The sequence below is a fragment of the Mytilus edulis genome, chromosome 10 (assembly GCF_963676685.1).
Source record: "Mytilus edulis chromosome 10, xbMytEdul2.2, whole genome shotgun sequence".
Taxonomy (NCBI): domain Eukaryota; kingdom Metazoa; phylum Mollusca; class Bivalvia; order Mytilida; family Mytilidae; genus Mytilus; species Mytilus edulis.
Window position 1 is genome coordinate 65,970,815 of NC_092353.1, and position 27,440 is coordinate 65,998,254.

General features: G+C 32.1%; 1 protein-coding gene across 3 annotated transcripts; it reads right to left on the reverse strand.

Moving 5' to 3' along the window:
• Positions 1–26,598, reverse strand: LOC139492259 (tyrosinase-like protein 2). Of its 3 annotated transcripts, none has more exons than XM_071280465.1 (7): positions 26,483–26,598; positions 22,417–22,804; positions 20,367–20,479; positions 10,928–11,251; positions 7,094–7,351; positions 1,529–1,818; positions 1–1,291 (listed from the first exon to the last, which is right to left on the reverse strand). In XM_071280465.1, exons 2-7 carry the CDS (start codon positions 22,795–22,797, stop codon positions 339–341), a joined length of 2,319 nt encoding a protein of 772 aa, XP_071136566.1. In that variant the 5' UTR covers positions 22,798–22,804; positions 26,483–26,598; the 3' UTR covers positions 1–338. The 3 variants fall into 3 exon arrangements, with proteins under 3 accessions (XP_071136566.1, XP_071136567.1, XP_071136568.1); XM_071280466.1 differs by having other exon boundaries at positions 1–1,210; positions 1,652–1,818; positions 26,483–26,591; XM_071280467.1 differs by lacking the exon at positions 26,483–26,598 and having other exon boundaries at positions 1–1,210; positions 1,700–1,818; positions 22,417–22,798.
• Positions 26,599–27,440: the final 842 nt, after the last annotated feature.

The following is a 27,440-nucleotide window of genomic DNA, read 5'->3' on the forward strand; positions in this document are numbered from 1 at the left end:
TCTGCTTTATATTGATTTTATTCTATATCTTGTGCATACATTTTAAAAATTGTATCATATTGAGTTATTTTCTTGATTAAAGATTATTCATCATACTGATTTAAATTTGTAGGATATTGTTCTGGTTGTATGACATTTATGATTTCTAACAGTTAGTCTCGTTTTATGCCTGAGAAATATTTTAGTTATCGGACATATTTGTAAACGTTTCAATTAGACATTTAGACGTTAATTGTGAGTAGGATTTTTCGGAAATATATCTCAAGCGCAAAAACCTAGTAGTAATGAACAACATATTTTTGCTATGTAAACTACGCATTCTTCCACAAAATAATTAACTAACATTTTCCCCATGGAATTTCATGGAAGTCGCAGTAGAAACTGAGAAATATGTTTTCATCACTTCTTGAAAAACCCTCCCCTTTACCAGATTTATACAGTAGTTGTGTTACCTCCCCGACATCTTCACCATAAAGCTTAGGTTTTTCCTCAGTCAGGTTAACCACCCCGGAACATTTTCCATACTGGTTTGAATTTGACCCGTACGAATGACAATATGGGCGACAAATCCGACCGTGTGAGTCGTAAGCAGATATGTAAGAAATGCTAGAATTAAGTTTCGGATTTTTCACAGCAACGAAGGCAACAGATTCAGTTACAGGGAGTCTGGAATCAACTATCGTGTAATCTAAGTACTTTCCATTGTATGACATACCATCAACCTGAACATATACTTTGTCTGCCCCTGACCCAGATGTAAAACTATGAGAATATGCTGCTTGCTGCTCTTCTTCTGTATAATTCATATATTTGTTATAAGAATATACATCAACTCCATCTACAATACTTTTATTCTTTATCACTTTTGTACCAAAGAGTAAGCCAGATGGACGTCGATGGACAATTTTTACCGGTATAAATACCCAACGCTTAATATCAGGCTTCCCATCCAGTAAAAAGGAGTTTTGCATGGAAGAGTCCATGTTTGTAATGTGAGATGGTCGCCTTTTCTGATTGTATCTTCCTGAATTCATCGATCTTTTTGTTCGTCCAATTTTTCTGACTTTGTTTTCCTCTAAGAAAGTTTCGTACACAAGCCAATCACCTGTTGACCTCCTTTTACGTGGCGGTTTCTTTCTATTATCTGTAATTGTAGATGAAAATTTTCTTGTTATCCCTAGATCTTTATTCTCTGATTGTTTTTGTTTACCTGGTGCTCCTCCTGCACTCCCTGCAAATCCTGGTGCCCCTCCTGTACTCCCTGCAAATCCCGGTGCCCCTCCTGCACTCCCTACAAATCCTGGTTCCCCTCCTGCACTCCCTGCAAATCCCGGTGCCCCTCCTGCACTCCCTGCAAATCCCGGTGCCCCTCCTGCACTCCCTACAAATCCTGGTTCCCCTCCTGCACTCCCTACCAATCCTGGTGCCCCTCCTGCTCTCCCTACAAATCCTGGTTCCCCTCCTGCACTCCCTGCAAATCCCGGTGCCCCTCCTGCACTCCCTACAAATCCTGGTTCCCCTCCTGCACTCCCTGCAAATCCCGGTGCCCCTCCTGCACTCCCTACAAATCCTGGTGCCCCTCCTGCACTCCCTGCAAATCCCGGTGCCCCTCCTGCACTCCCTACAAATCCTGGTGCCCCTCCTGCGCCACCTGGTGCTCCTGGTGCCCCTGGTGTTCCTGATGCCCTTGATTTTCCACCAAATGCTCGAACGGTCGGTCTGTTTGTAGCAGAACAAAGTCCTCTGATCCAGTCTCCACATCTAAGATAGGGGTATCGGTTTCTACATTGGCGACATGTTCTTGGACTTCTTGCATATCTACAGAAAAATCATACAATGAATAAAATCTTTGCGACAAACAATAATCTTATGTTAGTATTTTTTAGATAAATTTCCATTATTTGAAATGTCTGTGGCCATACATACATGCAGGTTTTGCATAATCATTTAATCTTCGAAAGTTATTTAACATACTAGGATTAAATTTACAAACAATAATCAGTTAGTTATAGTGACATAAAATCATTTACATTGGGAATGGCTCCATTAAACAAACAAATGCATAAAATATAAAAACTCCAAACATAGGTTTTAATAACATAGAATTGAAACAATGTTTTGAACTAATCATCTATTAGATCTATTTATGTTACACGTTTTCATGTCATAGTTAGACCTTCTAAATCAGTGACTCATATTATAGTAAATAATCATTTTCTTTGAAATTCATGACAAAGACATCATCTACTAGTAACTGGAACTGGATGGTAAGTATTAAATTTAATTTTACAGCACTCACTTCATACTAACAACCTTTCATTTCAGCAATTTGCTAAAATATTTTACCAGTTGATCAGTTAGTTGGTGAAGAAATCTAACTGAAATTCTAATATGACGTGCTTCTTTCGCTTTGTAAACTTTTGTAAACACTGTGATAAAATTATCGATATATCTATACTAAGCGCAGACTCCGAGATGTATATAATAATGGCTGTTACAATATACTTCCCACGTGAATCCACATGCATTGAAACCTATCTGCAAACCTTTTGCCGATTTAATTGTTTTTAAAATTGCAATTAAAAAACGACAAAATAACTTTTATTCTTATTCGGATGCATAATAAGAAGAAGTAATGTACAAGAGCTCGGAGAAACTAACAAAATAAAAATAAAATAAAATTCTGCGAAAGTCTATGTTTTTGGCGCATTTAAGTCATTTCAAAACATGACGTTATACAAATGTAAACGCTAGAGTTGAAAGTTTTCTGTTACGTGAATCATTGAAATGTCGTATACTATTGTATTAAAATTGATTTTCAAGGTAGGTTTTGTTTAATTTTCTATTCTATTTTAGTATCATCACATATTTACTGATTTCAGCAAGTCAACATGGCGGCTCCTTAGTTACGAAATGTCAACTTTGGATTTGACGGTAGCTTACGAGAAAAACATGTAAATTAAAATGGCAATTGTTGGTTTTGAGAATTAAAAGAATGAAACAGATTTGTTTCTAGCGGTTGTTCACAAAATAATCAATGTAAGCTACAGATTTATTAGAATGTTGGAGCTTTATCTAACAGGGAGTGAAAAGGAACAGCCACAAATACAGCATACCCACCCTCGCTTCATTTTTTTTATGATCGTATTTGTCCTATTAGAATCGAATTGTTGGAAATTTACACATGGCCTGGGCCATGATATTCGTTAATTGTATCCCTCGCTAACGCTCAGGATAAAATTCGACAATCACGGCCCAGGCCATGTGTAAATTTCCAACAATCTATGGCCTCCATGAATTATTTCTTTATTTGGTAAACTGTTTTAGCAATTGTTATTGTGATACCACAAATGTTACTGGATAAGCACTGTTATACCAATAACTTTCGAACTGATTCCTAATTAACGGTGGTCTCAACTGACCCTTGTTGAATAGTTCAAAAATACTATTCTTATATTAGTGTATAAGGACCATTCAATATAAATAACAAGATGTGACATGTGTGTCCATCCAAGTCACAATGTATCATCAATTAACTATGATCGGGAAAAAACGACATGAAATACTGGACAGCAACCTTAAATGTTCTACACAATGACTTGTTTAAAACAATTTAAATTGGAAATCAAACGGTATAATCTATATAAAAATAGAGAAACGAGAAACACATATGAACCACATAAACAAACGACAAACAAACTAGACAAAGGCTCCAGTCTTAGGACAGGTACACAAAAGCTCATCTCAGTAGATACTTAAAAATGCTAAGATGCCTTCACTTCATATTGAAAAACAAAGATCAATAAAAATGAAAACATTTAACAAAGTAAATACATGAACTGTCTGTTTAAATGATCTATATTAAAAGTAAAAGATGGTAAGTATTCTTTCAGCTATAGTAATATACTGGATATTCCACTTGTTAAATCGACACAGTTTGATAATAAAAATTTTAAATTTGCAGATTCTACTCTATGGAACAACCTTCCAGACCATTTTAGGACTAAAAATAGTTTATTACAATTGAAGACCCTTTCACAGTTGATTTACAATGATCGAAAGATCGTTGTTTTGCATTTAGTTGAATTTTTCGTGTATATTTTTATTAGTTAACTCGCTTTACATTTAAACTGTTATGCCTATTTTTTGCATTATGCCTTTAATTTTTGGAGGTGTGCTCTAATGTTTAGTTGTGCTTCAAATTTATTTCGCTCATTTTAAAGTTGTGCTTATAATAATCTTAGTAGTGCTTTAATTTTAGTTATCCTTCAGTTTTATCATGTATAAATGTGTAGTTTGGTAAAGCTATGTATGTTTTTCAATATGCATGTGCTGTATCTATGCATTGTAATAGATTGTCACACATACAATATCTTCTAATATCTACCCCATTATATGTTATATTCGGATATATGCTGTTTTAAAATTATGTATATTCGATCAAAAACGTATATTATGGTTGCACCGTTATATGTAAACAAAATCAAGATAAAACATTCGTATACATATTTGCACTCCAACAGGGTATTTTTACCTTGTAGGAAGCATATGTTCCGGACCATATGCGTATTTGGACCATACGCGTATGGTCATGACCATATGGGTATATACTCATATGGTCCAACTGCACGCATATGGTCGGGGTAATTAACACGTTTACTTCAAATACTTTTAAACCTTTCATTATCTATGGTCCTTCTATTTGTCACGTCATTAAAAAGGTCATTTTATTATATTTTAATATCTGGTGATTTACCATGTTTATTGTGTAAAGTTGATGACTTCTCAGATAAGGACCATACTTTATTTAATTCGTTCTGTGAATATGGTGTACTGCAGTCATTTTACGATATTGGAGAATTATAGCTTCTTAAAACACCGTAGACACATCGGAATGGCCCGAGACCTCGATATCACAGCATGCAGCTGCAAAGAAGGTTAGCTTGTAACTCGCCAACAAAAGGTGTAACTGAAAAGGTTCGTGAACAACCATGGCCAAGACGTGCAAATGCAGAAAAAGCTATGATGATACCATGTGGAAGTAAATGTCATCCAAGCATACATACAAGAATACAATTAACGATGAAAACTAAGATCGACTGCCTGTGGAATCTATATCTATTGTTTAGAAAAACTTTATTGTATAATTGAAACGTTTCTAATACATATTTGAAAAAAAATACCTCTATGGTCCAAATACGCATACAGTCCGACCCGTCAATAACCAAACGAGTATATACTCTTATGGTCCGACCATACGCGTACGGTACAAATACTCATATGGTCCAGAACACATACAGAACACACAAAATTATCATTGATATCGCACACGGAAACCATAGTATATAATGGACGTCCATTTTTCTATCATCTGCCAGTACGTATGTAAAACCTTTGTATTTATATAAAATGATGCATAAATAAACTCATCATAAATATCAAGATTGCAATTTTATATTAGCGCCATATGCGTGTTTCGTCTACAAAAGATTCATCAGTGACGCTCGAATAAAAAAATGGCAAAGGCAAAAAAAAAAAGAGTATGAACCTGAAAAGCATTAAGGACCAAAAATTCCTAAAAGTTTGCCAAATACAGCTTCGGTAATCTATTCCTGAGGTAGAAAAACCATAGTATTTTAAAAATTCCAAGTTTTGTAAACAGTTAATTTATAATTATGACCATATCAATGATAATTCATATAACCATAGAGATGGTAACTACTGGGTTGGCGGTACACTCGGGAAATAAAAACTCCGACAGCAGTGGCATTGACACAGTGGTTGTAAATAAACTCATCATATATACCAGGATTTCAATTGTATATTTGCGCCAGATGCTCGTTTCGTTTACATCAGAGACGTTCGAATCAAAATATGTCGAAGAAAAAATAAAGTACGAAATTAGAGATTAGATTTCAATGAATAAAAACCTTGGATATTTCATATTTTTTTTATATTGATAGATAACCATTTTTCTTTTTCTTAACTCTAATGACATTTGTGTTTTTCAATAACAGAACGTATTGCCCTGTTCCATATCCTACGTACTCCTATAACAAACAAAACATAAACTTTACAGTGAGTTGACTGTTAGTGTTGCTCTCCACCAATTGCAACTCATTCAAAATTTTGACCAAATTGCAATTTGTTTTATAAAATCAAATTGTTCAACTGGTCAGAAATTTGAACCAACTGCTGTAGAAAACCACAGCCAAGTCATGAAAGTGCAAGGTGATAAAATAAAACATACTTACAATCCTATAAGACTTTAACTCCACTTTAATGATGTTGTGACAAAATTAGTTTATCAGTTTGTATAGTTATATTATATTCATTTCCATGCTGAAGGGGAACTGTTTATTTTGAATTGCTATTAAATTGTCCAAACTAAGCTTTCATATAGTTTTTCTTTCTAAAAGTATTCTATATTTATAAGAATCAGACATTATGTGAATTAAAACATTTCATATTTAGTAAAATATGTGTAAAATTGCAATATATGTGTGTAGGAAGTTTCCATGGGGGAGATAATAACTTTTCTTTCAAAAAGTCTTTATTCAAAAGAATAATATTTTAGGTTATCTCCCCTGAAAACTTATCAATAGCATATTGTTATTTCACACATATTTTACTGAATATATGATGTTTTATTTAAAATGATATCTGATTCTTATAAATATAGAATACTTTTAGAAAGAAAAACTATATGAAAGCTTAGTTTGGACAATTTTATAGCAATTCAAAATAAACAGTTCCTCTTCAGCATGGAAATGACTATAATATAACTATACAAACTGATAAACTAATTTTGTCACAACATTATTAAAGTGGAGTTAAAGTCTTATAGGATTGTAAGTATATTTTATTTTATCACCTTGCACTTTCACATTTTGACTGAACAATTTGTTCAATATTCTGACCAGTTGAACAATTTGGTTAAATAAAACAAATTGCAATTTGGCCAAAATTTTGAATGAGTTGCAATTGGTGGAGAGCAACACTAACAGTCAACTCACTGCAATATAAAAATTCAGAGATCACGGATATTAATTTGTTAGCAATGCTCACAGTTTCTATATTAACTGTTACTCACCTGTAATATTGATCTGTGTAATCATTACTATACCCGTCAATATTCCTCTTCCCAGTTTCTAGATTATCCATGATACGGTTTGGTGCCTGAGATGGTGGAGCACGCCGATCAAATGGATAGTCCGTCTCAGGATCTACAGTTTGTCTTTGTCGGAAATGCTCCCAAACATAGTCTATAAAGCAGTGATGCAGAAAGAATACTGGGTCTGATGGAGCTGTATTTACGCCAAGCATTGAACCACCTACCCAAACGTGTACTCTGTAAAAGATATAACATGTTACAAATAGTTACAATACAGTACATGATGGTCTGGATGGAAGGGGGGGGGGGGGGGGGGAGGGCTCATTTCTTTGATTTTTTAGATATTTTTTTTAATTATTACAGCCTCCCCTTTTATCACTCTATTCTTAATTTGTTCTGCTATTCTTTATTACTATAGATAGATATAAGAAGATGTGGTGTGAGTGCCAGTGAGACAACACTCCATCCAAGTCACAATTTGTAAAAGTAAACCATTATAGGTCAAATTATGGTCTTTAACACGGAGCCTTGGCTCACAAAGAACAGCAAGCTATAAAGAGCCCCAAAATTACTAGTGTAAAAACATTTAAACGGAAAAACCAACGGTCTAATCTATATAAAGGTTACAATACACCATTAGATTGTATGGGCGCAAACACAAAGCACAAAAAAGGCTATCATTGTCGCCTATGGGAAAATTAATTGTTTACTTCAATCTATACAGAGTCGACATTGCTTTATCAGAGTGCTCAAAAAGTGTCAAAACAGTAGTTTTACTTGAAATTTGATGTGATACCGTATAATTTGGTGAAAAATTAATAATTGATTTACTAGTTTTTAAGCTATAGTCTGTTTCATATTTGTATTGCATTTTACCTTGAAAGAAATGGTAGGCTCGACTTTTGACTTACTGTATGGAGAATATGCCATTTTCTGAACTTCTGCTGATTAATTGAGGGAAGCGCGTACACGTCTAGACTTTGGATACAACAATCGATTATTAAACAAGACAATCTCGACACAAGTGCTGTTATTGAAATTGCGAAATTTAGTGAAAATGAACAGAAATAGTCCCCTCCGAACATTGAAATGTTCACTCGAATGGCAAACTATGAAATTTAGTCTGTTTCAAAAATGTACTTTTATACGAAAATGGTTTCATTTAAAACTGTTGTTCAAAATTCATCGTAGTAGTTACATATTGCATGGTTTTGGTATCAATTTAATCAGTACTTGATAACGTATAAAGACTCATCGGAGAAAGTGGACATTATCTTCAGGCCCTTTTTAGCAGTACCGTATTTACTACAAAAATCAGATTTTGTTTCTTTTTCTTACATTTTTCGACTGGGGTCACCTCTGAAAATTCAGAGAGTAATGCCAGAACGGTTTGAAGCTGATTTATGTGTGACGCATATATTTGTGAATCTAACGCACTATGAATTGCATGATTTTAGAAAGTATTGAATACCGTATAGGTTACAATACACCATTAGATTGTATGGGATCAGCCATTTTATGAGCATAACATGGTATTCAGAATTAAGAGTATGGTTTATCCTGATTGGTTGATATGTGTGCCCGTAATTTTTTATTATTAGAGACTTCGTGCATTCTGCATTATTCTCATAGGCAAAATAAAATATTTTCCTTAGCCCTAACAGAAATGACATGTCTTTTCAACGCTAGGACGAGATACGTTTTTTAAGTGCATAATTGATAGTACAAAATACGTCAAAAAAGCATCAAAATTCTCATGGTTTCGTTAAAAAAAATCGACTTTCTAAAGTCTGTATCACAAAAAGGGTATCATTATCATGGGGAAATTACTTGCTTATTTCAATCTATAATCGAGAAACGAGAAACACTAATGAACAACATTAACAAACGACAACCACTGAACATCAGGTATCTTACTTAGGACAGGTGCAAACGGGTTTATAGGTTTTAATAAGTACCAACCTTCGCCCTTACTGTACAATGAAATTGTGGTTGGTAAAAATTATACTAGAGGTAAGAAGTGTTAACCACCACCAAAATGAAGCTATATATATTTCATACATTTTTTAAAAAACTTTTTTTAGGTGAAAAGAAAACCATACAAGTTGTCTTCTACTCAAATATGGCATGTTCCTTTTGCTCTGTTAAAACACCATGATAAAACTCTCGATATATTTATACTTAGCACAGACTCCGAGATATACATAGTAATGGATGTTAAAATATATCTCCTACGTAAATCCACATATATCCTAGCCTATGAGCAAACACTATGTCAATTTAGCCGTGTTAAAATTACAGAACAATTATTCTTATTCTGAGGCAAAACAAAACGAATTTATGCATTAGAGCTCGGAAAATGTACAAAATCAAAATAAAAAAGTTTCAATAATGATTTTGCGCATTAGCGTATTTTTCTATTGTGAATTTACACATGGTCTGAGCCATTTTAACGCTCATGATAAAATTCGAATATCACGGCTCATGGAAAGGTGTCAATTTCCAACAAATATGTTTGCTTCTATGAATTATTTCTTGAATAAAAAATTAAGAGCGTTGAATATGTAGCCATCGTATATATGCAGTATTTTACGACTGAATTTATCAGAGCGTATTGACTCGTTTCTATATTCTTTTGTACATGCTTATTGTCGGTATCGAGACCATACAGATGGAACTGGGCCACAATGTAATTCATTTCCATAAATATTACCCATTTTGCCGAAAAAGATTCTCATTTCGACAATCAATGTATCTTCGGTGATGCTCGAGGCCAAAATATTTGAAAATCCGAAGCTCATCATGAAAAAGACTAAGAGCTTTAACCCAATAGGGTTATTTCATTCACTTTCTGGTTAAAATCGAAAATCAATTTGTACCCTAAAAACTCAGTTTTGAAAACCTACTTGAATTATATAACCCAATGCGCAACTGGGTATCTAACATTGATTATATATGTTCATAGTTGACAACTTGTTATGTTATAAATATAATTAACTATTATGTATTATTGTTAATATTGTAAGATGATTTTCAACGTACAGGTCATCGTCTGATTGTTTGATTTTTAAAAATATTACTATGCGCAGAACGTAAAATAATCTATAGTTATCATAAGGCCAAGTAATACGTCATTAGAATGAAACTGTAATACAAATTCTGACGACACAGAAGAAGTTCATTCAATTAATACACAAATGTAATCCGGCAGTAGGCGGATCTATAAAGTGATATTTTTATAGTATACAAATACAGACTAGCGAAATCTGATGGCTGTTGGACTGTTAACGTATGATGACACCCAATTACAGAATAAAGGCTTAAATTTTACTAGAAAGTAAAATTGTTCATTTGCTTAGAGGTCAGGGAAAGAGGGCAACAAAGTTAAAACATGTAAGATATGACAAAAAGAAATTATATAACAGAAATATTAATTATGTACCACAATTAATTATGTATTAATAGCATCCGCTTATTTGCACACTTTTAATAAAAGGGATTACATAAGTAATCAACGATGAAAATCACAAAGACTTTATAATGTGGCATTCTTGATATAAATGACCCAACCATTAGCTCAAAGGCTTATATTTAGTATAGTTTTACTTCTCTGTTAGTCTTGGCAGAATGTAATTTTCTTCATGAGAAGACAGTTGCTGATGATAATGTACACTACTACTCAATAAACACGACCGTTTTGGATTGTGTGGTTCTGGAAACAAAATGCCTTAATTTATTATTTTCAAATTGAAAATCGGTTTGATTAAAAATTCTTTTTTTGGGATGAAATTTTGTAAATTTTTTCATACGTACGCATTATGGTAGTTTTCAAGACCATATCTGCCTCTTGCTGCCCAAGGTGACAATATATCAATATTTTTTCTTCTGGAGAGCACATTTCTTATACCTCTTGGTGATATCAGTGAACCAGAATCTCCACCATTTCTTTCTAAGAATGCACCATTACGCTGTCGCCAATATCTAAATGGTCCATTTGATACCACACCTCTGTGATCGCCCATGAAATTTTCCCCCCAAAAATTTGATTCCTTTGGGTCATACATATTATAATCCAATCTGCTATCAAAATATGGCAAGGTAACTCGATCATCAATTTCCTGAAGAGCAGCTTCAAATCTGAAATATTGAGAAAAAATTAAGTGACCAATTGTCAGACACCTTGAACCCCATACCACAAGGAGATGCAAAAATGCGTCCCCAGCTTAGAATGAACTGGTCGTTCACTAATGCATTTTTATTATACAGATCACTTTAAAATTAGTTCTTAACATCAATTCTCTGTATGCATCAACCAACAGCTGGCCACATAAAAACATAATGTGATAGAAAAGCTACCTCTAACATCAAAGTTAGTTGCATTATTCATAAAAATCAGATTAAAATCTTAATCATCCCAGTCCTTATTGTCGGTTGCTAAGGAACATAATTTTCCTTAGCAACCAAGGAAAAATTTACCTTAATATGACCCAATTTCAATTATGAACAGCTCATTTATTATGTCAGATAGCTTTTAATAGTTTACCATTAAATGAACAATATAATATGCTTTATAAAGATATATTTATTAAAGTAAATCATATACGGTGAAATACAGTATAGAATGTCAGAACTAATAGCTATTTTAGGTACTGTGGATCTTAACCAAAAAGAGTCAAATTCGACCAAATTTGGTCCCTAAAATATTTTTTTTGCAGAAATATAGCCAAAACATGACTCACTACACTTAAAGATTAGGTATTTAGCTAATTATTAATGAAAAAATATCTCTGGGTAAATATATTTGAAATCAATGGCGGATAATTCAAATTGGGTCATAGTAGGGGTGTAAACTGTTCATGTAGGTCAATTCTTTATATGTTTGCTATCATACCAGACAATTTCCACAATATAAACCAACTAACATGTTGGATTTATGTTTGTATTTGTTGAATATGTTTGTTTAAATGACTGACCTATGGTTGACAATAAAAAACCTTAATGCAAACTTTAAAAAAGAGGGGGGGGGATAGTGACATCAATTTTTTTTTTTTTTTTGCTCAAATAATTTAGAAATAGAGAGGCACTAAAATCAAAGAATTTTGGGATGGATACTACAAATGATTTTCTTTAAACAAAGAGATAAACAAAATGGGTTCATCACTAGGTTCATTATATTTATAGAAAATTTGGGTTTTATGTTAAAAATTGGGGATTTTGAGAATCAATTTATTTTACAGAGTTTACTTTGAGTAATTAAGTAAAAAATCTTTTGAATCTATACTGAACATATAACTTGGTAATTTTTTTCTTCAATTCAATTTAAAGAGGACAAAATACTACATCTTTGTTGAAAAACCGTAATTTTGGAATGAAGTGTACTTTAGGCAGATGCTAATTTTAATAAGTATCACTTTTTCTATGTTGTGATGCTATGCTATTGTTTCAGAACTAGAGTTTCTTAAGAGCCTGTGCCGCTCACCTTGGTCTATGTGAATATTAAACAAAGGAAGCAGATTGATTCGTGACAAAATTGTGTTTTGGTGATGGCAAGACAAGACAAAATATAATAAAGTATACATATAAAACATAATAAAGTATACATATAATTCGATGGTGATGTGTTTGTACATCTTACTTTACTAAACATTCTTACTGCTTACAATTATCTCTATCTATAATGAACTTGGCCCAGTAGTTTCAGTGGAAAATGTTAGCAAAAGTTTACAAATTTTATGAAAATTGTTAAAAATTGACTATAAAGGACAATAACTCCTTAGGGGGTCAATTGACCATTTTGGTCATTTTGACTTGTTTTAGGTCTTACTTTGCTGTACATTATTGCTGTTTACAGTTTATCTCTATCTTTAATAATATTCAAGATAATAACCAAAAACAGCAAAATTACCTTAAAATCACGAATTCAGGGGCAGCAACCCAACAACGGGTTGTCCGATTCATCTGAAAATTTCAGGGCAGATAGATCTTGACCTGATAAACAATTTTACCCCGTCAGTTTTGCTCTAAATGCTTTGGTCTTTGTGTTATGAGCCAAAAACTGCATTTTACTCCTATGTTCTATTTTTCGCCATGGCGGCCATCTTGGTTGGTTGGCCAGGTTACCGGACACATTTTTAAGCTAGATACCCCAATGATGATTGTTGCCAAGTTTGGTTTAGTTTGGCCAAGTAGTTTCAGAGGAGAAGATTTTGTAAAAGTTAACGACGACGGACGAAGATTTTCAAAAAGGGGAAATAACTCATTTTTCGAAATTACATCCAAATTAGTTTGAGCATGAAATTTTCAATTGCTGGAATATGTTATATGATATATTTACCCTCAATACACTAAAAATAGTTTTTTGTCATAAGAAAGGACTATTTTATCATGAAAATATTCATAAGAAAAATAATTATTTACAAATAGAACCTAAAAAAAGGGGAATTTCAGGGTAAATTACAATGACTAGTATTTCTCTTTTGGCAACTGTCTGCAACATTTACCCAAGAATTTGTTTGCAGCATTTTGTTCACAAAACATCCATAATTTTATATTTTATAGTCCTTTATGTGAGGATTTCTGCGTTTTCGGTAAAATCAGATGTAAAAAATGACAAAAATCGGGAAAAATCATGCCGATTTTTGTGTTAGGTGGACCCCTATTGTACCAAAAAACTGTTTTTATTCCAAAACATTTGTCAGTTAGCAGTTTAAATGATTAAATTTTTCTCTTATTCCCATGAAAATAACAAAAAATGTTATGCTTTATCTCATTATTACCATAAAATACGATGTTAGCCATTTCTCCTGGCTATACTACTATATACATATGTCATGTTGTTTCCATGGCAACCAGACTATACAGATTTTTTTTATTGATTTTTTTTTAATTTGACTGTTAGTTTAGACCATTTCAACTTAAAAAAAAGTAATCGAAAAAAAATAATCTGGCCAAAATTTTTCATATTTATCTATTATTACAGAGAATTGATGTTAAATTTTGATTCTATTGAATATGAAAATGTAATACAATCAACATCAGGGGATGATTCTAAATTCTAGGAAAGAGACGTGCAATTGTCCAAAATGTTAAAATTTATCCTGAACCTACAAATGCAATTATTCAGCAGTGGAGAGGAGCATGTGTTCTTCTGAATCAGCCACATAGTAAATAAAGGCAAAAGTAGTATACCGCTCGCGGTTCGACAGTCACATGAAATTGTCATGCGTCTGATGGTCTTTTCTGGATTATCTATAACTAGTGTATACTTTTGTAAATGTAAATTTTGCATAAATGTTTTAAAAACAAAACAAAATGGGGAATCAGTAATGAATACTACTTCTAATGAAAGGCTGTTTAAATATCCGTCAATCATAAGGGATTGTAGACAGAAAGCAACTTCCAAATACTATATATGTTCTTCCTTTCAATATTTTGACCCTGAATTACCGTAAATTGCGAACTGGAGTGATTTGACTCGGGACGTTTAAAAGCTATTTTCTGTTAATCATAGTTTCCATCTTATGAAACTATATCCATGTCTCTTTCTCTGTATTTCAAATACATGATAATTAGTGGAAAGTAAATTTGAAATTCCACAGTAACTTTATCCCTCTGCACATCAATATACTAGTATTTAGTTTTGAACATTATGTATTTATTTCGCTGTAAGTTATTATTTTAATTTTTATATGAACAAGTCATCAATTGGAAGTGTCGGTATTGAGAGTTGATGTGGTCTTAGTGCTGTCGCTTTACCCTTATTTTTAGTGCGTCATACGAGTTTACAGAATGAATTGCGAATAGGGAGTGGACAACGCTAAATACTTTTAGCATTTATAAATTTTATTTTTGATTCATTGATTGTTGTGTGTCTTATGGAAATGATAAATCTATTAAGATATTCAGGACAAGAACAAATTAACAATGATTAAAAGATAGTTTCTGCATAGTAAGTCGACCAGAATTTGGAACTACAAATCTCGACCGTAACTGGAAAAGACCAAGTTAGGGGTCGAAAATGTCTTACAGGCACCATATGAACTACTGACGTAACGTTCTATAACGTACATGGCTAAAATGAATCATATATATTTGCGTAAAATTAGTCTGATTGCAGGATGAACTTTCGTCAGAAACACGAGGAATGATTATAGCTTATATTTATGAATACATTTATTTGTAAAGATAAATGAAGATAAAGACTAGATGGCGAGAGAAAAGATAGCCATTGCTCACCTAGACATTTTTATACTTGTAGACCAGACTTGAGGGTCAATTACATTGGAATGTAATTAATTAAATAACACATTACATTGCAAAAATGATCAATTACATCAATTACACATTACACTGTTTTTGAAATGTAATTTATTAAATTACAATTACTTTACTTAAGTAATTAATTAAATTACACATTACATTTCGTCATGGTATTTTTTAACAATATTATACATGTATAAATAATGCATGTGTAAAATATTTTTGTAAGCATAGTGTAAGCGTTGAATTTAAATAAGTTTAAGTAATAATACACAAACTGAAATTACTTCGTATTTGCTACTTTTTATGTAAAACAATAAAAAAAAAATTAATACAAAAATGTTATATGTACATATGTTTTATTCTACTGATTTGCAGCTTTTGAATTATTATTTTAGATTATTTTTCTATCTATTGTACTTCAAACTGTATCGATGTATCTGTATTGTTATTATCTTAAGTGGACAATTTGAAATGTGTTCACCAAATGTGTATTGTTATAATTGGTCAATGACTCGTAAAACTGAAAGTAAACTTAAAACGGTGGCTTTGACCGTGAACTTTCAATTAAATCAACGAGGCATAGCGGTGTTAAAATGTAAATCAAATCGTGAACTTTAAAAAAAACTAAACTATTAAAGAATGTCGATCCAAATCATAACTTTGAATGTAAACGGCTTACGTGATAAAAAGAAACATAATTTAGTTTTCAATTGGTTAGCTAACAAAAAATATGATTTAATTTGTCTACAAGAAACACATTGCACAGTAAATGATATAACGCAATGGCAAAATGAATGGAATTTAAATAGGGGCAACAAAAGTGTTTGGAATTGCGGAACCAGTGATTCTCGTGGTGTCTCTATTTTACAAACAAAAAAATGTCCCGGCGAAGTCGTGTTTGATAATAGTAACCCACAAAACGGTCGAATAATAAAATGTAGCATCAAAACGGAAAGTGCGATTTATCATATTTCAAATATATACGCCAACAATAGTGGCATCGAGAGGAAACGGCTTTTTGAATCATTTCATAATTGTTTTGGTAATTTTACAGACGATAGTGTAGATCATTACAATATTTTGGTAGGTGATTTTAACTGTACTCTTGATATAACAATTGATAGAAATCCCCCTAATAATCGTGATAACATATGTACAAAGGAATTACTTTTTTTATTGTCACAATATGATCTAACAGATATTTGGAGAGACAGATATCCAAAAGATAAACGGTATACGTTTCAGAGAGGAAATTCAAAGTCTAGAATTGACTATTTCTTTTGTGATAAAAATTTGTCAAATAAAGTATACAATGTTGGTATCGCGCATTGTCCTTTTAGCGATCATGATCTTGTGTCATTCAAATTAAAACTTGATGAAATACAAAGAAGTCCGGGTATATGGATAATGAATATAAATACTATCAAAAGTGAAGAATTTAAGAATTCATTTACAATTAGGTGGGAAACCTGGAAAATAAAAAAAGTAGGTTTCGAAAAAATTCAAGATTGGTGGGATGTAACAAAATCACAAAAAAAAAAGTTAACAATGGAAGTAAGTAAAATATTAAACAAAAATTCTAAAAAAGTTATATTATCAACCTTGAAAAGAAATTAGACAAGCTCAAATTAAATAGTACTACGTCTAGAGAGGTTGAAAATAAGATATCAGAAATAGAATCACTAATTAAAAATTACTATGATACGAAATCACAGGCGTCTAAAATAAGGGCGCGTGTAAAATGGGCGGAAGAAGGGGAAAAATCGTCGAGCTACTTTTTCAATCTTGAAAAGCAAAACGGAAAAAAATAAATTATGGAGTCGGATAAAAACAGATAATGGGCATTATAAATACAATATAGACGAAATACTAAATGAACAAGTTAAATTCTACTCAAATTTATTTAGCTCCGAGGGATGGAATTTGGAAAGTGCTAAAGATTTAACCAGTCACATCGAAAATAAACTGAACGATGACAACGAAAAATTACTTGACCGTGATATTACCGCGGAGGAAATAATGAAAGTCCTAAAAATTATAAAAGCTAACAAATCCCCTGGGGAGGACGGGATCATATCTGAGTTTTATGTTATATTTTGGAATATCAAGAAGAATTTTGTACGTTATTGCAAGAAATATTTAATGAAAAAACATTGTCGGACTCGCAATATAAAGGAGTTTTAACATTACTATTTAAGGGCGGGGAACGGGAAAATATACGAAACTGGCGCCTTCTTACACTACTGAATTGCGATTATAGAATTATAGCAAAAATACTAGCAGAAAGATTAAAAATAGTCCTTCCTAAGCTGATACATCCCGACCAAAAAGGGTTTGTAAAAGGCAGACATATAACGGAAGCGAATAGAATGATACAGGATATCATAAAATATATTGATGATGAAGAAAAAGAGGGTATAATTGTCTTTTGAGACCATCAAAAGGTCCTTGATAGGATGGAATGGGGATGGCTAAACTTCGTTATGAAGGAATTTAATTTTGGGGACAATTTTCGTGGTTGGGTTCAAATGCTATGAAAACGTGCAAAGACGTGTATTAAAACAAATGGCTACGTCTCAAAATATTTTTCAATTTCTAGATCAGCCAGGCAGGGGTGTCCTATAGCCCCCTTTTTATATATATTACAAGCAGAGCCCTTGGCCTGTGCAATAAGGGCAGAAAAAGACATTCAAGGCATTATATTGCCTGGGGAAGAAAATGAGGAACTAATAGAAACCAAATTGAATATGTTTGCAGACGACACGCAATTATTTAATAAAAATGAAAGTTCTGTAAAGATCTTTTGAAATATTAGACAAATATGAAAAGGCATCGGGTTCTAAAATTAATTACGAAAAGACTAAGGGAATAAATATTGGCGCAAATAAACGCAGACGACCTACTTTTAAAAAGATAAGCTGGACAACAGATAACATAAAAACACTAGGTATTCACCATGGTTATAATATTGACAATGACAAAATTTGGAAATCAATATTAGAAAAAGTACAAAATTGTGTTCACGTCTGGAAAAGTCGAAAATTAACTTACTCTGGAAAAGCTCTTATTGTTAAAAATTTAATTATATCAGTGTGTGGTTATGAGTTAGAAATAAGAGATATACCCGAAAAATACAAAAAAAGAATTGAATAAGATAATATGGAATTTTATTTGGGATGGGAAAGTGAATCAAGTAGACCGGAATATTTGTTGTTTAGATGTTAAAAAGAGGGGCATGGGGATGGTAAATTTAGATAGTTGGATAGAAAGTAAATATATCAAATCTTTATATTCGAAAATACATAAGCCATTATCTAGTTGGAATGCCATAGGTAAATTTTGGATAAAAAAATGTGATAAGAAATTTGAGGATGAACTTTTTCTGTGTAAATGTTCTGACCTTTCAGGTCTTGAGATAAAAAAAAACCTACCACATTATTACAAAAGCGCTTTACAATCGTGGTCAAAATTGACAAAGATCACACACGGTATATTTAACGAAATTGAAGTAAAGAAACAGCGATTATTTGGAAACTCAAATATTTTATTTCAGGGCAAATCTTTTTTTATTCTTCCTTTTCAAAAAGTCAGATCAAAACTATTGGTGATATATGGGACGATAATAGCAAAGATTTTAAATCGTGCAATGAAATGTATAGACAATTAATAGATAAACGTAATTGTGTTTCGGAATATTTACGAATTAAAAGTTCCATACCACAAACATTCATGCAGATTTTAGAAAATAACGATGATCAACCTGCTTTAAAAAGCAACAAAATCAAAATTTCTGAAAACCTTGAATCTTGATCACATTGTTATCGAAAAAAAAAGCGTTAAATTTGATAATCATTAGCTATTTTAATGATTTGTCATTTAGTCTGAATCTCTCTGGTCTGAACACTTTGACATCAATTCTAAATAGCTTTTCGACAGGAGCTTATGTGGCAGATATTGTTTGATCAGAACATGGAAGTTCTATGATCAGAAGATCTTCATATTGAAAGGAGGGGGGATTGGTTCCTATTAACTTGCCGATACATCAAGGGGTATTTTGACATCTCAGAAAAGAAGTCATTTAAATTAAACATAATATAAATAAAGATATTATACATAAATCTTAAATATTTTTTTTTTGCATTAAAAATATCAAAAAGTGTGCTTGTCACAATATTGAAAATAATTTTTAGTATAAATAATGTATGAATAATGTCTTAATATTAGCAATATTTTACTAATTAGATAAAAATACATGTGGCATTGCCCCTGGACATTTTAATCTGATTAATTGCTGTTTGTTTTTACAGCTGTTATTTTCATTTCTATAACCCTTTTGTGTATACTTATTTGACAAAATGATTGTGTGCAGTGGTTTTAAATACAAATGAACTGTCTAAGAAAGATTTTTCACAGTGACACTTTTTGTTTGTTTTTGTTTAACAAGGTGATTAATTACTTATCAATCTATTTAGTTAAAAGATCTTTCTTAAAAACTGAACACTAATATATGATTCTCACATTTATTTAATTTATAATTAAATAATAATTATCAAAAAAACCATCTGCAGGCCAAATAAATATTAATATACATTGTAACTTCAGTATAAATTATAGACTTCATATAATGAAAAAGTATGTGATATCAATATTTGAAAAACAAATATTATTTTACAATTTATACTATTAAACACAAATCCTTATCATTAACACCATAAAAGTATATGTAATTGAAATGTAATTCAAAAGTAATTGAGCATTACATGTTTTTTTCAATGTAATTAATTGAATTACCATTACATGTAATTAAAAAAATGCTCAATTACACATTACATTCAATTACATGGAAAATTGTAATGCATTACACTTAATTACCATTACATTTTCAATAACCCCATCCCTGTTGTAGACCTACAATTATGTTCGTGTACTAATTTCATTGTAGCAATAAATGTATTTGAACAAAACAAAGAAACTTATATTATTTTCTTACAGTTTCAGGTATTCCCGATGCCATGATGGAAAGTTTGGTCCAGAATGCGCCGACCCAAGAGCCCTTCCGTCGTGTGCACTAGCTAAAGCATCGTATCTGTTGGTTGATCCGATCTATTCAATGAAAGCATTTAGACATTTTTTTTCCAATTTAATTTTTTTTAGTGATGACTGACCGTACGATACATTAAAATGATAGACAAAGTTTCTGATATTACAAAAACAATTCCATGTAGATGTGTAGTTAGTAAGGTAAAAATACAAATATGTTCATATTTATGCTTGTCGACTTCAATCGAAAGATTCTACAATCGAAAACTATCGAGTTAAGCGGTGACACTTTTCAGGATGATTGTCATAAACAATAACTGTTGTTATGTCTTCATTTTCACAAATACGTGTATTTTTGTTTATTTCATTCGAATTTTGGTCTATAGGTTACCTTTTGTTGTATGGAAGATTTTATTTCTGACACAATTTCAATAAAAAGAAACTTAGAGTAAAAAAAATTAAACATATGTGTTATTCACTTTAGTCGTTAGTGACTAAAATTTGCCTTAGAACACGTATAGTTTACATGGACTTTCTTTAATATAAAAAAAATCCATTGCATTAAAAAATCATAATAAATGTACTGCTATTCAATTAATTGTTTTACCAGTACTCTAATTCGTTAACGAGCTTTTCCGTATTCACTGACTGTAACAAGGAATCATTTTGTTTGAACTTAGATGGAAATCGAACAGCTCAAATTCAAGACAAAAAGAAAAACGAAAAAAACCGTAGAAGATAGAAAATATTAATTACTTACTAAAGAAAACAGTTAATACATCATATCAGTTAATAAATGTCACATTGATGACAAAGTTAAATTTAAAATGGAAACGCAAGGAATTTAAAAACAAATTAAATAAGCATTGCAATAACGTCTTAGATTTTTCGCGTACTCCATTACACTGTGTTTTGAAGTTCATTAACTTGTGTTGTCAAAATCACTTGAGAACAAAGGAACATACTTACGTCTAATACAATATTGACAAATTTGAAACAAGTTTATCATCTCAAGATTCTTATCAAGAAAGAAATCGAGGAAAAATATAAGATTAAAAAATGATTTAGTAGTTATGAGGAAAAAAGTATATTATGTTTAAAAAAATCAATACCTATGTTGATGGTGTTCCATTCCACAATGGTGTTGTTGGTATACCAAAATATTTCCGAAACACAAGAAGGGCAAGACAACAAGACAGCTTATCGCAGTTAAGTATTGGACATTTCGGTGTTTATTTATATATTTACTGAAAGCGATTCAGTTATAGGAAAATTACTCTGGCATTTACCATTTTGATAAAGTCAAAATTGTCAGTCAATAATTTTTGTATTATTCATTTTATTTCAAATGCATAAGCAGCTTAAATTTGGGATTTTTGTTTTGTTTTGTTTTGTTTTGTTTATATCCCTAACATCACTGAAGAGACATTAATTGTCGAAATCCGGATATGGTGTATAAAAAATTAGCACCTCATGTTTGTGGTTTACCATCTTTGCCACACGTTTATTGTTTTTTTGTTTGGTATCAATTTAATATAAAGATCCATTTGTTTAATCTTGTGACTAATTTATTTGGCAATCGTCAAATAGGGTTTAAAACATCAGTTGTTTAACCTGTTAGTCAAATGCATTTTGTTAAAATATACTTTTTCACTTTTGTTGGTCTTTTGGAAAATGTTCTTTGTGCTGTATTTAGACCCTTCTACAACGATTTTTTTTTTACATGCACACATATAAAAATAGCGGTTTTTATGCAACTCATTCATAGGTTTGAACGTAGTTTTCAATTTAGACTTGTTTATATATAGGCTATATATATATTTAGTTTGTCTAAATAATAATCCAACTATGTTAGATTTGTAAATTTTTCGGAACTTACTTAAAAGCGACTAAGCAATTGATTCCTAAAAAGACATACCTGAAAAAACATGAAAGAAAGATTGCACAAAGGAAAAAGTGGTTGCAAATAACTCAGTGATACATTTGTTAAATACGCTTACTCTTCGTTCTTTTAATTGTTGAACAGCTCGAATAAATCTTCTCCGTTGTGTATCTGTAAGAGTTCTGATTTCCCGTCTTACTCTTCTGACTGCTTGTCTCTTTGTTCGAATGTTGTATTCTTGTCCTCTGACCTTACGACCAAGTGATCGTAACCAGTTGATTGCGTCAGGGTCAATCAGTCTTGGTGGTTGATAGCGTTCTAACCAAGTTTCTGCAAGATACTTATTTACACATGTGTATAAAATGAGGTCGGCAGGAATTATGGTTATCGAACCCGCCTTTTCACTAAAACATTTACACAATATTTCTGGCATATCATTTTCTGTCATCATGCTGAATACAGAACTGACGAAAGGGATTAGGTAAAAAACGGCTTCCATATCGAACCTATAAATTATAACATACAGATATTATCATAACAAAGTTAAATTCTACTCTGATATATTTTCTGTAGATCACATTTAGTAGTATGACAATTTCAAACAATTCAGTCAAAAGAATAAATGATAAGAGAACTCAGAGCATGCACCTCTCAATGCAGATATGTCAGAGCATATACCTCTCATTGCAGACATGTCAGAGCATATACCTCTCATTGCAGACATGTCAGAGTATATACCTCTCATTGCAGATATGTCAGAGTATATACCTCTCATTGTAGACATGCCAGCGTATATACCTCTCATTGCAGACATGTCAGAGCCTATACCTCTAATTGCAGACATATCAGAGTATATACCTCTCATTGCAGACATGTCAGAGTATATACCTCGCATTGCAGACATGTCAGAGTATATACTTCTCATTGCAGACATGTCAGAGCATATACCTCTCATTGCAGACATGTCAGATTAGTAGACTGTCAAAGTCTTTTCCTTTCACTGTAAACATTTAACCAAGAAGTAAATGTTGTCATTTTCATTTTACAGAAATGATTTATTCTTTTGGGTCTAAAACACATTTTTAGAGTGTTTACAATGATGGTTTACTTTTACAAATTGTGACATTGATGGAGAGTTGTTCCATTGGAACTCATGCCACATCTTCTTATATCTTCCAAGTATTATCCTCTTCTAACCCAAGGGAAATGTAGTTCTCATGCAGAATATTTTTATTGTCAACCAATCAATCAATCATCAGCAGTGGTTTCTGATTATATCTATATGCATGAGTTTCCCTTCCTTGGTGGCATTTTGTTTGATATATAAACTTCAAACTTACTAACTCTTCAGTTGAAATATCGATTATGAATTATTTGTCGTTGTGTACCTTTTTGAATCTTCTGTGAGCTATAATAAAAATTCTCCGCTTATTCTGAATAATAATGGTTATAATACTTAAAACTTCTTAGATGCATTTTCAGGTATTTTTTTTTGTGGCAAATATGAACACTTTTGAAATTTCTGAAAGATTTTTTTTCTGAACTTTTGTTATAGCATAAATCGGAACCATAAACTAATGTTGGACCGAATATCCGCAACCAGTAGAAAAAAAATAACTCGAGAAAAATAGAAAAGTCGCCCTTCTTGAGAAAAAGTCGAGAATATCAATACTTAATAAATGTTATATACTGATAATTGGCTTGTCTTAGAGATTTTAACGTCACGAAAATAGGGGAGACCATGTCTGATGACGTAACATAGAAAGAACACATCTTTTTGCAGATCATCGAAAGGAAGGATTGCATATGTCTGCATATCGTTTAAAAAATCTATTAAAGAAACAGATACCACTACCATGTGCAATGAATGAAAAGCAATGAACAAATTAGAACTTCATCTTTTCATTTATATCATCTGGTGCCTAAGTTTTAAACAGTTTTCTTATCCAAGATGTAGTTATAATTCGTTCAATGCTTTTAGTTTTGGCTTTATCACATATAACTGCACAGTCTCTGTTTTTTTAAACCTTGGTCAACTCTTAAAAATTCTTGAATAATACCAGTTTAAATCGCAGGGTACGTACCACGTAGCCACGTTAAATTACCTAACCTTGTCAAACCTCATTATTTGTTTTAACCATTATCAAACTGCTATTTTTTTGGGATGTTTAAATACGCAGAATCATTACTCTACTGTTGACAAATTTAAAATTATATACCAGCTTACATCGGTCAACGCTGTTCATTGTGATTGCGTTTCCACGCAGTCATTGTTGTAACATCTTAAAAAGTTATCAAAGATACCAGGATTATAATTTAACTGTCGTCATCTTTGAAATTTAAGAATTTTACCAGTTAATATTGCACATTACTTTTTTTTTCCATGCAGTGGTCTGATCTGGCAACCTTGTTTAATTCTGCAGGAAAAATTCTACTGAAATCCAAACTGAAGAAAAGTAGCATTCACAGCGGTTTTAGACTGGACTTACCAATTTTGTTTGTGTTTTGCTGCTTCTAACCAGGATTCCTCAAAAGAAGTCAGGTAAAATGTTCAATAAAAAAAATACCGAACTGCAAGGAAAAAATTCTAAATGGAAAGTCCATTATCAAATAACAGTATTAAAGCTCAAACACATGAAACGTATGGAAAAAATAACTCTGATACTCCTGACTTGTTGCAGACATTTCTCAATTATGAAGAACATGGTGGAATAAACTTTGTTTTATAGATATATTAACCGCTCATTTGTATGACAGTCGTTTATAACATTATATTGACAACAATATGATAACCAAAGAAACAGACATAAAAGGTAAAAGTACTTTGTAATCCCGTTAAACATTGGGACACAAAGACGAGCGCGTTATACATTATTTGTGAATAACCTTCGGTTCTGTGTTGATGACTTGAAGTTGCTCCTGGGATGGATTTTTGAATTTAAATACCCGGATATACCCCGTTTGATTTCCAATACGGTTGCCTCAATTCTTTTAGAATTGATTTAACTGTAGATAAGTTGTAAGATTATATTTATTACAAGATCAACAGACACCTCTATAGCATGAAAGAGTATTTTTTACGGATTAACATGCACAATCTCTTATTCGTAGAATACAAAACCCAGAAGTACACAGTCCTGATATTTCATTTTGGTATAACACAAAAGGCTTGCTTCACAACATAAATAAGCGTCACTTTTTCCAAAACAAAATTGGAAAAACCTAAGTTCTTGCGACGTGTACCTCTTCTATATAAGTAACAACCGATAAGAGTTCAAATGAAAACATGAGCTTCTCTTTATGAATAAAGCACGCCTTAATTATATATATATATATATATAAGTACGCCTGAGTCAGTGACAACTCTACAACAGATGTATCTATCGGATCGCCATCAATGATGGTGATACATGGCTGTGTACATAATGTATATACAACTCGTCTAAACATCAACCCAACAATGTTAGATCTGTAAATTTGCTTTCGCAAATTTTTGGTTCTTCCCTCGCCGGGATTCGAACCCATGCTACTGTGATATCGTGACACCAAATCGCCTGCACTGCAACCGTCCCGCTAGACCACACGACCACCTGGGAGCATCATAAACTTTAATTCAAAAATATCTGTCCTTCCTTGCCAATTCGAAGTACCGGCTTATTGGCTGGCGACACCGTCAGTGACTTACAATCCACAAGCAGACGAGATGACTCGGTGGTTCTTAGTGTCTATCGGTAATACTTAAAAAACTAAAACAAAAAATAAAGATAGATGAGCTTAAAAACTGAAAAAGAGAATAGCCAAAGCCAAACAAGGAACAAGAGCTTTGCATGAATGAAATATATTCTTTGTTTTAAAATAGTTTTGGAATATTTGACAATAAACTTAATAGCACAATATCCATCTATTAACGTCATTACCGAGTTGCTGGCTCCTGAGCTGGTGGAGAAATATCAATCCAGTGATAATATTAACATTAACGGTACCAATATTATTGCTAAGATGCCCATTGTGTAGTAGCACATTATTAAACCCGACTCAGCTTGACGGTCTAGTACATAGCAGGGCCTATGTTCATCTTACATTATCATGTTCTCGTCGTAAATATGCATTTAACTTGCCACCTCTAATCAATCCATCCCTAACTTATTCGTGTCTTCTTTGATGGATAAGTAAATAATGCATACCTGTAACTTTGACAATTATCCGTTTCTATAATAGTTTGACAATAAATATAACTTTAAACTGTTTTCATCAAATACGCTGTGGAAAGTGTTTAGTTGCACAATGCAGAAATGAGAATTTTAGTTTTATTAAAAACATATGTCGCTTTAATAGAACTTACTAGGCATGTAAACTGAACAATTATTAGCAAAACTGCATATAAACTTGCAAATTTATTCGTAAAAATAAATTTATCCTTTTATCATAGCGCATATATTAATTGTATATGCGAAATAACACTATACTGACGATCGTAAGAAAAGCAACACTGTTGTCGATATTACAAAACAAAGAGTTCTATCATTGATTATTCAAATTCTTAATTCGGAGTGAGCTTTTCTCATCACTTGGTGTCCGTCGTCCGACCGTCGTCGTCGTCCATTAACTTTAACAACAATCTTCTGAGCAAAATTAAATCAAACTTAGCCACAATCATCATTGTGTATCTAGTGTCCGATGACCCAGCCTGCCAGTTAACATGGCCACCATTACCAAAAATAGAACATAGATGGTAAATGCAGTTTTTGAGTTGTAGCTTTCAAACTAAAGCATTAAGAATAAATTTGACACGGGAGTAAAATTGATTATCCGGTTTAGATATATCTGCCCTGAAATTTCCAGACAAATCAGTCAACCCGTAGTTGGGTTTCTGTACTGAATTGGTAATTGTAAGGTCTTTTTGCAGCTTTTGGTGATTATCTTGAATATTGTTATAGATAGAAATAAACTGTAAACAACACTTATGTTCAGCAAAGTAAGATCTACAAATAAGTCAAACATGACCAAAGTGGTCGATTGACCGCTTTAGGAGTTTTTGTCCTTTATAGTAAATTTTTAACAATTTTCGTAAATTTTGTAATCTTCGCCACTTAATCTATTGGGCCAAATACAATAAGCCACACTTTTTAGAAGGGTATCTTG

Coding starts and splice junctions, on each gene's coding strand:
- LOC139492259 (XM_071280465.1), bottom strand. CDS start 22,797: ATGGAAGCCGTTTTTTACCTAATCCCTTTCGTCAGTTCTGTATTCAGC. Junction 11,252..20,366: donor CATCGGGAATACCTGAAACT/GTAAGAAAATAA, acceptor TCAATATTTCAG/ATTTGAAGCTGCTCTTCAGG. Junction 1,819..7,093: donor TACACAGATCAATATTACAG/GTGAGTAACAGT, acceptor ATTTTTCTGTAG/ATATGCAAGAAGTCCAAGAA.